Source organism: Schistocerca gregaria, chromosome 6, assembly GCF_023897955.1.
Source record: "Schistocerca gregaria isolate iqSchGreg1 chromosome 6, iqSchGreg1.2, whole genome shotgun sequence".
Lineage (NCBI taxonomy): Eukaryota > Metazoa > Arthropoda > Insecta > Orthoptera > Acrididae > Schistocerca > Schistocerca gregaria.
This window is the reverse complement of record NC_064925.1, coordinates 283,469,718-283,484,229: the sequence shown is the minus strand read 5'-3', so window position 1 is coordinate 283,484,229 and position 14,512 is coordinate 283,469,718. Positions and strand designations below refer to the sequence as shown.

Here is a 14,512-nt window from a genome sequence, read left to right as displayed (position 1 = left end):
CTCTTCTGTTTCCAATCTGTGATGATGAATATTCTCTGAGAACAATGCATCTGATCTGTCTTCAATATCAGCAGGCAGTTTATCACTGTTCTTCTAAGCTGAAAAACTCGCAAGTACCTATCTCTTGCAGTCCAGTACCCCAGTAGCCACCTTCTGCATGTAGTGCATACCTGACATATTGAGGGAGACCCTACAGTTCTCCACTCAGTGGTGAAGATTGAGAAATTCACATCTGATGTTGTCACAGAATAGTCTGAGCCTCTAGTTTAGACATTCCATTCAGCTCCAAACTAGAGGACTATGATTGACTCTGGGATTGATGCTGCAAATAGTGAACTTAGTCTGCACCCTGTAGGTGATGCTAGGTGCCTCCACCAAAGCAGCCAACTGCCAAAAGATGACTGAGGACGGCCACAATTTGTAGCCGGTTGCACCCAGTGTGTTGGATAGCTGCTTCCATGTCTCAAGTCTGAGTGAGATCTCCCTGGAAGCATACCAGTACACACTGGAATTCTTACCCATCCTGCCTGCTATTTCCCTGAGAAGAGACCTAATGTTGGTGCTCCCAATGTCTAGCACATCCACACTCTACATTTGTCCAGAAGTGGGCAGAAAAATCAATCACTGATCCAAAGCGAGAGGCATCCCTTCCTGACCCAACACTGGGTAGCATCTTGTACCTGTTGCTAGGCATAAGAAGCTGCCTGTGCATCCAGTTCTTACTGTCACCCTCCACCCAGAGATATGTGAAACCACCACTGTTCACTCCTCACTCTCAAGTGAAGACAGACCAGTCAGAGGCTGTGTATCAGACAGTGCAGTGACAACAGGGTTACTAATGGATTCCAGATCCTCCAGAGGTATCACAAGTCTTGTGTCTGGTGCCTCAATATTGTTGCAGCCTTTAGCTGTGACCTGAAGCCTGTCAGCCATGGCCAACCCAGCTTTCAGTTGTTTACAGAGAGTGTCCAATATTTGTTATGTCTGTCCGCACACAACAAGCAGACACACTATCCAGATCATACTGTGTGTCTGGGGAGGGGGAGTACACAGGAGGGGGAGGCAGTCAGGACTACTAACAACATTGGGATGACTAAAGTAGCACTAAAGACCTGCTCTAGTTTTATAACAAAAATAAGTCGCACTACTGAAAACAGATGTTTCAACAGCTACTTTCCACGAAATAAATATGCAAGGTCATGAGAAAAGCACTAAAGTAAATGCGGTGAACTAACACATCATGGAATCTCCAAACTTTTCATAGTCATTAAATCTCCAACCCTCTTTTTAATCTGCCTTGAGAGGAAAGAAAGAGTGAGTAAAACATATAGATACTGATGTCGAGGTAAAGTTGGTTTACACACATAATCAAGGCAAAAATGTGTTGCAGAAAATTATTTAGGAGTAACAATGGGCTAACAGCTGAGGTTAAAATTGCAGACCATCCTGATAGTGAGCATCTGGTAAACAATACATTTAAGATGAGAGCCATTAGAGGTGATAAGGTGCTGGCAGTAATTAAATATTAATGAAGCTGGTAAAATTAAAAAAAAAGATATGGAAGGTCACTGCAAAAGCTAATAATAATAATAATAATAATAATAATAATAACAATAATAGTCGCAATAATAGATACACAAAATAATAAACAGATAATGTCATAAGAGAATATGGACATCGATATAGAGGTTGGGAGGCAGTAATCGAGGATTTGAATAGAAAAGTAGTGGAAAGATGCATGGAATGGAGAAACTAGAAAAACAGTTTGTCTGTATTGGGATGGGGGAGGTTAAGAGTTGCGAAGGGTTATGATTGGGGTAGGGGGCAAGGGCTGTTAATGTTCAATGTCCTTTCTGTTAATTTCTGCAGTATGCATAAAAACGTGACATCTCATGCTTTTGGTGCAGATCTTTCTCGTCAGTCATCTAGTATGATTGATAACATTACAAAATTCTGAACAGAATGTACATGTTGGTTCACAATTGGGAGCCTGCCAGTGTGTTCATCAAATAACCTTCAAGCAATTTCCTTTATGTGCAAGCTTTGATTTCTCATGTTTTATTGTGATGGTCATTTCTCCATATGTAGGTGAGCACTAACACAATATTTTCACACTCTGAGGAGAAAGTTGTCAAATTAAATTTTATGAGAAGATCCTGCCACAATTAGAAATGCCTTTGTGTTAATGATTGCCACCCTAGTTCACTTATCATATTTATGCCACTCTCTCACCTGTTTCATTATAATACAGTATGAGCTGCCCTTCTCTGAACTTTTTTGACGTCCTCTGCCAATCCTACCTGGTGTGGATCCCGCACCACATAGCAGTACTCCAAAAGAGGGTGGACAAGTGTTGTGTAAGCAGTCACTTTAGTAGACCTGTTGTATTTTTTAAGTTTTTTGTATATAAATTGCAGTCTGGTTTACTTTCCCCAGAACATTATCTATGTCGTAATTCCAATTTAAGTTATTTCTAACTGTAATCCTTAAGTATTTAGTTCAATTTGTAGCCATTAGATTTGTGTGATATTTTGTGTAACCTACATTTTGTAGTTTCCATGCAGAAACGTGGATGACTTGACACTTTTGATTATTTAGAGTGAAATTCCACTTTTTGCACCATACAGATATCTTTTCTAAATCATTTTGCAATTGGTTTTGATCTTCTGATGACTTTAGAAGATAAGTGATTGCATCATCTGTAAACAATCTAAGAGGGTTGTTCAGATTGTCTGCTAAATCATTTATGTAGATCAGGAACAGCAGAGGGCGTATTAAGTTTCCTTGGGTACTGCCAGATATTACTTCTGTTTTACTCAATGGCTCTCTGTCAGTTACTATGAACTGTGATGTGTATGACTTGAATTCGCAAATCCAGTTGCACAACTGAGATGATACTCTGTAGGCACAGAATTTGATTAGAAATTTCTTGTGAGGAGTTTTGTCAAAAGTCTTCTGGAAATCTAAAAATATAGACTCATTCTAACATCCCTTGTACCTTGTATTTCATCCTCAGTTATATGTTTTTGACAGTGATGGTTCTATCAAAATACGTAAGTTATCTCCTCCTGTGTGCTACTCTCCTGGTTATGAGTTAAGTGCCCAGTTGGCGTAATTTGTGGTACTGTGTTCTCACTGTCTGAAATATGCTTTTTGTATTTTTTATCTTTGTTTCATATTTTTCTGTAGATTATAGTGGTCTATATTTTAACTTCCTCAGGCAGGCCATTAAGAAAATAACAGTTCATCAACCATCTGATAGCTGACATAAAAGTTCCTCATACTTTACTCATGCAATCATATAATTATTTGATCCAGTAATCATAAGTTCATACCATAGTATTACTACACTGTGTCAATTAGTCAAAATGTTGCACATGGCGCAGTAAATAATCTGAGAGGTAGAAGTCATTAGCATTGATGCCACAATTCAAACTCAAGGGGCATTGTTGTAAGAGACTTGACAGTATGCCATAATGAATCAGAAATTATGAATTTGTTAAATAATTTTTGTTTGAATAGTTTCATTAGTTGATGTAAAATAGTTTTGAAGAGTTGTCCTGTTTCCTGGGAAAGTGTGTGTTCTTATATAAAATCATTTAACTATTGATTATAAAATGAAGATATATTATTAAGATAGTCAAGTAAAAAAGGGAGGAAAAAAAGTGTGGAACCTCTCTTACTGGCACTTTCAAATACATCATATGTTTGCAACAAAATATCTTGTTGGATATAATCTGAGAACATAACTTGGGGTGAAATTTAACAGTTCAGACAACAAAGAATTATGATTTAATCTGTAAGTTATATTTGGCACATGTTAGTGCCTCTCTTCTTTACAATGTCTATAAGTTCACAATTTTTGCTGGTATCAGTTCATATAATTGTCGTTATGTTTTTCAAAGCAGAGAGAGCCCAGAATGCAACTGTCAGAAATGTCGTTAACAATTAGGTGTGACACATTCTAAGAAGTGTAAAAAGACTGTGAATCTCCAGGCTTTCCCATGCATCTATTGGATATGTGGCACTCACTACTCGCCAGCAGTTGCCAGTGGAAACCCCTTGATGTTGAACAACTGCTTCAAAGAAACATTGTGGAATGTACATGATGTTATCCAGTGGCTGATCTGAGAGCCATGTATTCTGTAGAAAGACTAATATAATCACATTAATGAAGAAATATTGTAGAATTTATACAATTTGATCTGGTGTCAAATTCAAAAAACATGTATTCTGTAGAAAGACTGGACAAATGACATGAAACAGATCAACTTTGTTAGAATTTTTAATAATTTTTTGAGCTTTGGATAATCATAACAGAAAACTAATGCAATACAAAGCAGAGCAAAAAAAGGTAAATGTTACACACTTTGTTTACTTTCTTAAGCAGCTTCCCACGTGGGAATGAAATGGTAACAGTAGAGGTGAGTTTACTCTGCTTCAACTGCTTATGTCTTTCACTCAGAGTATTTGCTGTGCTTATGTGCATGCATTTTTCCGTCACTGCCATGGATAATTGAATAGATTTGGGGAAATATTGCCATTGGTAAATGAAATAAATTTGAGCAATAATTCACAGCCTTGTAGGTTCTGAAGTTATAGAGTATGGAAACTCAAGACAGATATTCTTATCACATCCTTTAAAGTGTTAGGGTTTTTTTTAAACTGATGTTTATTTTGCAGCCACAGAAATTTAAATATGTTCATCACATAGTTTTGTTGCTCACTCCTAGAACAAAGCTGGCCAGGGGCTTGAGTTATTTCTTACAGATTTTACATTTTTGACAGAATGAAACTTAGTGATCTCTCACAGACAAAGTATGTCTTGAAAGTATGTTATAGTGCACTGTTGTGGAAACATTGTGCAATGCTAAAGGTTAAGTATTTCAGCTTTGTGGAAGGAATGTGTATCTACTTTGCTTTATATTTTTGATAAAATTTCGCTATTGATGGGAATTGAAAGAGTAGTGTGGAACTAAGTTTGGGAGGTGCCTCAGTGGCCATATAAGATTTTGGCTTTGGCAGAAAGATCTCTCCACGTCACCAATGATGAGAGGCTCTCACAAGGAAACACTGCTTTTGACAATGTAGGAAGATTACTGGTTCTCTACCTTGGCCCCATCTTATCCTATCCTATATCTTTTTCCCTCGTTATGGAAGAAGCCGACCTGTGGACACATTTACAGGGATGTACTTGAACATTTCTTGTTTGTGTGTGGGTCCTTAGCTACCTAACATTTAGATGTCGTTTAAAGACCTAACACAGGAAGAAATGTTATTGCTAGCTGATTTTGCCTTGAAGTTTGTTACTTTTCAGATTAATAAAAAGAATGAGATATATTCATTTGACAATCAAAGTGAGAAGCAATGTTCTTAAATATGTGTATTAAACCTGCAACTCATTTTGAATAAATTTGTTGTTTCTAAGAGAAGAAACTATCAATGCACTACCTGACTACATCTACATTTGATGAGAGATATGAATTATTGATGTGCCATGCCACAACTAACAAACTGATTTCAGATGCTCTTTCCATTGTTATTACTAAATGCTGCTGCACTAAATATATGTGTAGTTTTTATAAAACCATTAAAATTCATATTTTATCTGGTACTTAAATTGCAAATTGACTCACAAAGATAATTAGCTTTTTCAAAGTAAGGAAATAAAAAAGAAGTACCCATGAGTTGATGTACAATTTTGGTAAATGAAGGCATATGTATTAGAGTTTGGACCAGGTTTGTATGTTTCTGTACACTATATTGGGTCAAACATCACTTGTTACTGTGGTAAGAAACAAAATCAATATCTTTTCACAAACTTGATGTCCTAATTCCAGTGCAGAGTTGTAGTCTTTTGTAATTTTGTAATATTCCAAACCGTTTCTTTTCTGCTATTGAGTCTTGGTGGGTGTGAAATTCATATGTGCAGCAGTCACATGAAAGTAAATTCATACTCAAAGCATGTGATAGCAAGTACATTAACATAATGTTTTTAATTTGCTTGGTTTGTGTGATTTGAAGACTACTAAAAATATTGTTTTTGCTTTCTTTTCTAATGTTGTTGATCAAACTAAGACGCTGATTGCATATTTTAAGTTTGTGTTGAATCTGTTTTTGAACTGCATAAACATTTCTGCATGAGAAACTGAAAACAACAAAGTTGCCTACAGTTTTATGCCGTATATTGCTTATATTATGCTTGGTTTCTGTGCAGTTTATCTCATTTTGATGTGAGCCTGAACGAGAAACTGAATATTGTATGGATTCTGCAGTGTCACTCATGTTGCTGATAAAAATTTGAGAAAAATGAAAAGACTACACAAAAAGGAGTGAATTACTATTTCAACCTCCAAATTGTTTCTGAAAAACTATTACAGACTGTGGCAAAAAGTCTGTTTTAATGAAATATTGTTTAGGCACATTCTGTTCAGAACATTTTGCTGTTGCTTGAAACTTTATCGAAAAGTGTAGGGATATTCTTCCTCTGTTTTTCATATCATGCACCTGTGTGATTAGTTGTTGCCCACATGTCTCATTCTTTCTCTTTCTAGCTTCACTGTGTGCACTTATAAACAAGACATGTAAGCAAAGAGATGTGACCTGTGTCATATGGAACTAGTGCTATATATGTGTGGTAGATTTAAGTAAGTTCTTTTAAACCGTGTTGAATAACACATATTGCATTGAGTCTTTTTGTGATGGTACTACACTTGTTCACTGTAAAGATGGTGAACTTCAGAAATCAATCACACTTAATTTGACCTTGCCCTCCTGCAAAATGCTGGTACAAAAGCAAAGAATTTATGCTGTATAATTTTCTTTTCTATAGAACAGAAACACTGTTAATGTTACATATTTTATTTTTGTTGAAATCTATTCAAAAAAGCAAACTGGATTAATTCAGCTAAATTTTGTTGGGTCATAATTAAAATGGAAAATAATTTATTTTGATATGTTAGCTTTTAAAAACACAATATATGATGAATGAAATTGTATCAAAACATTCTACAGGAATACTAACTGGAAACCACTACTCCTTCCTTTCTAATTGTGAAACTCGTGGCTCCTTGATCTGAAAATGTGTGGATGGTTGATGCCATTAGTTCCCAAACCATATACCATATAATGTTAGGGATTTGTGACACCTCCTTGGGGTTTTTGTGGCACACAGTGGGACCCAGTAGGAAAATAAGTGTTATAGTGAATCAGATTTCAGCAACAACTGTCTTACTTGATGTTAGAAAACTGTATTTTGAAAGTTTGTAATGCCAGTCACCACCATTTGGTAAAGTTTAATGTAGGTTTACACTAGGGTGTCCATTTGTCCCATGTTTCCCATAACAGTCCTGAGGCACCCCCCCCCCCCCCCCCTCCACACACACACCAAATAAAAAAAAAAAGACCCACTCTCCTGAAAGTTTTTTCAGTGATTCTCATAGTCCAACTTTTTTAAATTTCCCATGGCAGAAGTATTTTGTTCTACCAGATGTTTGATACAAAGTTAACTACTGCGCATTGTGCAAGTGTATACACTAGGAAGAGCCACAACAGTGAGTTTATCACTGGTGATGGGAACACTGTGGTATGTATGTTATGTAGATTAGACTTTGCTATTGATATGATTGAAGGTCTGACATTGTGAATCACAAAGCAGAATAATTTTTAAAAATCATTTTGGATCATTTGAGTCCATGGTGTAAAGGTAAACTTCAATGTCCATTAAATTTTGTCCACACAATATTTTTGTCTTATTTCTTTCTTCAATTGTCATAGATTTTTTATGTTGTTGTTGTTGTTGTTTTTGTTGTTGTGGTCTTATGTGCAGAGACTGGTTTGATGCAGCTCGCCATGCTACTGTACCCTTTGTAGGCTTCTTCATCTACAAGTAACTACTGCACCCTACATCCTCCTGAAACTGCTTAGTGTATTCATCTCTTGGTCCCCCTCTTGGTCCCCTCCACGCTGCCCTCTAGTAATAAATTGGTGATGAATTGATGCCTCAGAACATGTCCTACCAACCGATCCCTTCTTCTAGTCAAGTTGTGCCACAAATTCCTCTTCTCCCAAATTCTACTCAATACCTCCTCATTAGTTATCTCATCTACCCATCTAATCTTCAGCATTCTTCTGTAGCACCACATTTTGAAATTTTCTTTTCTCTTCTTGTCTAAACTATTTATCATCCATGTTTCACATCCATACATGGTTACACTCCATACTAATACTTTTAGAAAAAGACTTCCTGACACTTAACTCTATACTCAGTGGTAACAAATTTCTCTTCTTCAGAAACGCTTTCTTGCCTTTGACAGTCTACATTTTATATCTTTTCTACTTCGAGCATCACCAGTTATTTTGCTCCCCAAATAGCAGAACTCAGCTTCTGCTTTAAGTGTCTCATTTCCTAACCTAATTCCCTCATCACCACCGGATTTAATTAGACTACATTCCATTATACTCATTTTGCTTTTGTTGATGTTCATCTTATATCCTCCTTGGAAGACACTGTCCATTCTGTTCAACTGCTCTTCCAGGCCCTTTGCAGTCTCTGCCAGAATTACAATGTCAGTGTCAAACAAAGTTTTAATTTCTTCACCATGGATTTTAATTCCTAATCCAAATTTTTCTTGTGTTTACTTTACTGCTTGCTCAATATGTACATTGGGGATAGGGTACAACCTTGTCTCACTCCTTCCCAATCACTTCTTCCCTTTCATGCCCCTCAACTCTTATAACTGTAGTCTGGTTTCTGTACAAACTGTAAACAGCCTTTTGCTCACTGTATTTGATCCGTGCACCCTCCAGAATTTGAAAGAGAATATCCCAGTCAAATCTGTCAAGAGCTTTCTCTAAGTCTACAAATGCTTGAAACTTGTGTTTGCCTTTTCTTAATCTATCTTCAAGATAAGTCGTAGGTCAATATTGCCTCATGTGTTCCATCCCAAACTGATCTTCCCTGGAGGTCAACTTCTACCAGTTTTTCCATTTGCCTGTAAAGAATTTGCGTTAGTATTTTGCAGCCGTGGCTTATTAAACTGATAGTTCGGTAATTTACACATCTGTCAACCCCTGCTTTCTTTGGGATTGGAATTATTCTTCTTCTTGAAGTCTGAGAGTATTTCGCTTGTCTCATAAATCTTACTCACCAGATGGTAGAGTTTTGTTAGATCCACCTTTCTGCTTTCCCTTCTTTGCTTGGAACTGATTTTCCCATCTGAGCTCTTGATATTCATACAAGTGGTTCTCTTTTTCTCCAAAGGTCTCTTTAGTTTTCCTGTAGGCAGTATCTATCTTACACCTTGTGATATATGTCTCTGCATTCTTACATTTGTCCTCTTTGCTTATCCATTTTGCACTTCCTATCAATCTCATTTTTGACATATTTGTATTCCTTTTTGCCTGCTTCATTTGCTACATTTTTATATTTTCTCCTTTCATCAATTAAATTCAGTATCTCTTCTGTTACCCAAGGATTTCTACTCGCCCTCATCTTTTTACCTACTCAATCCTCCACTGCCTTAACTATTTCTCTCTCAAAGCCACCCAATTTTCTTTTACTGGATTTCTTTCCCCTGTTCTTCTCAATTGTTTCCTAATGCTTTCTCTGAAACTCTGTACAATCTCTGGTTCTTTCAGTTTATCCAGGTCCCATCTCCTTAAAGTCCTACCTTTTTGCAGTTTCTTCAGTTTTAATCTACAGTTCATAACCAATAGATAGTGGTCAGAGCCACATCTACCCATGAAAATGTCTTACGATTCAAAACCTGGTTCCTAAATCTGTCTTATGATTATATAATCTATCTGAAACCTTCCAATGTCTCCAGGCCTCTTCCACATATACAACCTTCATGCATGATTCTTAATCCAAGTGTTAGCTATGATTGTTATGCTCTGTGCAAAATTCTACCAGACGGCTTCCTCTCTCATTCCTTACCCCATTCCATATTGACCTAATATGCTTCTTTCTCTTCCTACTATCGAATTCCAGCCACCCATGACTATTAAATTTTTGTCTCCCTTCACTATCTGAATTTTTTTTTTTTTTATCTCATCATACATTTCTTCTATCTCTTCGTCATCTGCAGAGCTAGTTGGCACATAAACTTGTACTACTGTGGTAGGCATTGGTTTCGTGTCTATTTTGGCTGTAATAATGTGTTCCCTATGCTGTTTGTAGTAGCATACTTGCACTCATGTTTTTTCATTCATTATGAAACCTACTCCTGCCTTACCGTTATTTGATTTTGTATTTGTAGCCCTGCATTAACTGGACCTAGAGGTCTTAGTCCTCCTGCCACCAAACCAAACTTCACTAATTCCCACTATATCTAACTTTAAACTACTCATTTCCATTTTTAAATTTTCTAACCTACCTGGCCGATTAAGGGATCTGACATTCTCCACTCCAATCCGTAGAACGCCAGTTTTCTTTCTCCTGATAACGATCTCCTTCTGAGTAGTCTCTGCCCAGAGATCCAAATGGGGAGCTAATTTACCTCTGGAATATTTTAACCAAGAGGATGCCATCATCATTTAACCATACAGTAAGGCTGCATGCCCTTGGGAAAAATTATGGCTGTAGTTTTCCCTTGCTTTCAGCCATTTGCAGTACCAGGACAGCAAGGCCGTTTTGGTTAATATTACAAGGCCAGATCAGTTAATCATCCAGACTGTTGCCCCTGCAACTACTGAAAAGGCTGCTGCCCCTCTTCAGGAGCCACATGTTTGACTGGCCTCTCAATAGGTACCCCTCCGTTGTGGTTACACACATGGTATCTGTATTGCTCAGGCATGCAAGCCTCCCCATTAATTCCAAGGTTCATGGGAAGGGGAGGGTTGTGGGGTGGGGGGATATCTTTTATAAACTTTTTAAAATGTGCTTTCATTAAAGAAATGAAATGGACACCCTATTTTACATATTCCATTAAAAATATAACCTGCAGTTAATTCTTAAGTGTCAGGGAAATTATCTTTTAAGGAATCTAATGAGTATTTCATTTTTTTAATATTTCCCTACTAAAAGACTTTAGGGTGAGCTGATTAAGATATTGTCAAACTGTAGCGTACAAAAACACTTTCACTGCTTATAACAACAGTTTACTTTTGTCCACAGCAAGTATCTGGCTCTGCTACTCTTCCTCGGAGCAAGAAAACTGGAAAAAGAAAACTACAGTGAACATAGGTTCTCCACCATAGACATCTCAAGATGATTTTGTCCAATGAGGAGGTTGAGCTGCCAACAAGAGTATTACACTCCAAAGTCATAGAATGCTGTTAGATGTTCCTGCTGTCTTTGATCCTGCTAGTCATTCAGTGAAATTCCACTGCCGTGACAGGGCAACAGAAATTCAATTTCTGATTCCATTGGAAGTAATGACTATGTTGTTTATGTACATACTGTGATTGAGTTGGAACATGTGGTACTAAAAAAAATTAGACTTCTTTTTGGCGTCTAGGAGCTAATGTTCACCAGGAAAGCTTTATTCCGAATGGAAAAATAAAATGCACACTTTAAAATTAAAATATGTTGTTCCTGATTTTATATTCTAAATTTGTTGTATATTGATGTTGATTATAGCTTGACTCTGCTGTCAGATACTACTAATAGATTTGTAAGAAGAAGCTTTAACAAGGTTAAATTATTGTCCTTTGTTGAATTTCTATCTGTCCAATGATGTTTTACATTCCTTCCCCAAGAGAAGAACTGGTATACTGAAGACAAAAGCTACCGCTTCCCTGTTGTTAGACAAAATTTTTATGGAGGTATTGCACTGCATAATTGTTGATTCTTGAGACTGAACAGTTTTGCCCAGACTGCATGAACTGTACTTCTTTTTTTATACAGCAGTTTACATTCTTCTGTGTCAGTAGAAGTAGAAATTAACAATGTTGTTGTTGATAATGCTAGTCTAAAAATTTCTATATACTTCATGTTACTGAACTGATACAATTGTACGAGATGTGTTTTGATTGATGTGTGATGTTTAGAGACAAACATGTCAGGATATGACTTGACAATGTTGCTCAATGGTTTTTACCAAGACAGAAAGTAATGTGTGTGACAAAACAGCAAATCTTTCACAGTAGAAAATGTATGTGTCGAATAGTATTGTACATTTATCATTTTTTACAAGGAGGTGAAAAAATATGTAATGCTGAATGTTATTGGTCTCAGTTATGATTAATATTTATCTGAATTCACTTATAATTTAACTTATTTGATCTGAAATTATGTAATAAACACTGTAATGCATTTTAAAATGTAATGTACACACAATAAAATAATTTCTCTCATGTAACTTTTTCTTTATTTCAAACAAAACATCTCCCAGTACATATTTAAAGGGATATTGCAGTGTGAAAGATGATTAAGTCATCTGATGCAATTTGCAGGTACACAGGAGTATTGTGTTAATCAACTTTGTCAATTTTGTGTTTTCTTTACTCCTTAAGAATGTACTGGTTTTATGAGTGCAATTTTTTTCCCCCATGTAACTTGCATCAGCTGTAGGACTACTGTGTTTTTCAGAGTTGTTAATCTTTATCTGATGCAATAACACCATGTGATTTAGAACTAGAAGTAGCTCTAGGCATATAATTGCCACTATGAGTAATTTTTGTTCTCATGTTTTAAATATTTAAAATAAATAAAACATAAATCGGAGTGTCGCATGGTTTAACTGTCAGCAGAGTCAGGGGAAGAATTACAATAACAGTATAGCAAAATTGGCAAGAGAACATGATACAGAAAATTCATCTGAGAGTGCAATGAGAAATTAGGCAGATAATCATATCCAGAGAGGAAGATTAATAGTGCAGAACATGCTAACGTTCCCATATGTAGCAGTTCCTTCTCGCGTCTTTCTTACATTTCATGGGAGACCACACTACAGTCAACAAGATGTCGTGTAGTCATTTCATTTTCACTTGAACCCATATCACATTTTTATCATGTTGTCTTTAAAAGAATTTTTATCTTTGCTATTCCATTAACCCATTAGCTATTAGTGCTCATAATTTTTTGTGTGACAGGAATGGTCCATATTGATAAGGATAGGACCAATAAGCAAAAAATGCATGACAAAACTGATTTTTTAAATCTTCTGTACAAAAAAACATGAGTTGGTGCACAAATGCATCACTGAGCACATCCTATTCTCTAGAATGAAAGGAATAGAAACATTTTTCATGCACATGTGAGTTGTGTGTGACTTAGAGAGGGCACATCTCATTATTTTGGTTTGAGGAACAATAAAGTGCCTTGTTTTATTGAAACAAAATGCCACAGACACACTTAGCAGCTGCAGGTGGGGTGACACTTTGCTCTTCCTTACATTTTTTTCCCCATATTTTTGCAAGAGATTCCTCACAACTCTTCTTTTAAATGTGAGAAAATTGATTTCTTCATTCTCAGAATGTCTGTACAATAGACATAAATTCTGAACTGCTAATTTAAAACCCACAAAAAATTGGCCACCACCATTTCTTGGATCTGATATTTATCTTGTAATAGCTCACATTTTGGTCCATACTGTCTGTTACACTCATATTGTCATTGAGAGACTTGATTAGATGAGGTTAAGTAACAATAAGTTTATTTTTCATGGTGGCAGAATATCTTTCAACTTTGCAAATGGGATTTACACATTCACAGTTTGACACTGTCGTGAATGCACATTTTTCATTCCAGCGACACACAAGTAACTGTGAATTCTTATCACACACAATTTTGTAAGAGCCTCTGTGTTCCTTCTTGATGGCAGCTATACATTATAATGGGCAATTTTCAGTTTTGTTGCTTCTAACAGTTCCACTTTTACCAATACCAATTTCAGTACATTTATTGACTATTTTCACAGACATGAAGTAGTTGTCTGCAAACTAAGGTGGTGCAAAATGTCACCACAATTGCCCTTAGACAGAGATTCAGTGAACTTTTGTCCATTAAATCCTTGATGAATGTCAAGATTTAGAAGATAACCAAATCTGAAGTTATGGCACCAAAATTTGTATCAAAAAATGTATAGGTTTGTACCTAATGAATTGCTTGAGGTCATGCTGTCCAGAATAGAGTATCATAGCTTCAGCTACACTGCTTTCTGTCTCCCAGAGAGCATACTCAAGAAAACAGTTTCAGAGGTGGTCTAAGTAGCCTTCATTACAATTGCTTCACATCCTGCTGTCAGTTGACAGCAATTCAAATTATTGATGTTGCCACCTAAATCCTCATCTGCACTGTCTTTTCTATGTTGTCAATGACATCAGAGGGGCAACGCAGAGACCCAACAAATTGACCATTTCAAGATCTTCAGTATCAGATTCCTATAGCAGAGCAGAGACCTTTTCTTCCACACTGCATCAAGATTAAGAAGCTTTCTGTATATAAAATTGAACCTAGAAAGAAGACTTGTGATTTCAACAAAGTGTGTACCATTGTTATCATTAATGCATTAGCACACCAACTAAATTTGAATAGCATTCACAGCCAGACCATTGTGCATAACCTCAT

General features: G+C 36.4%; 1 protein-coding gene across 7 annotated transcripts in view; it reads left to right on the top strand.

Annotated features, from left to right (window-relative positions):
- Positions 1-12,302, top strand: part of LOC126278045 (receptor expression-enhancing protein 1) — a 628,988-nt gene extending 616,686 nt beyond the window's left edge. For all 7 annotated transcript variants that reach the window (XM_049977819.1, XM_049977820.1, XM_049977813.1 and 4 more), the window contains one exon: positions 11,117-12,302. In XM_049977819.1, coding sequence (XP_049833776.1) covers positions 11,117-11,179 — 63 coding nt within the window. In that variant the 3' untranslated portion in view covers positions 11,180-12,302. The remainder of the gene's footprint in view (positions 1-11,116) is intronic.
- The last annotated feature ends 2,210 nt before the right edge of the window (positions 12,303-14,512 follow it).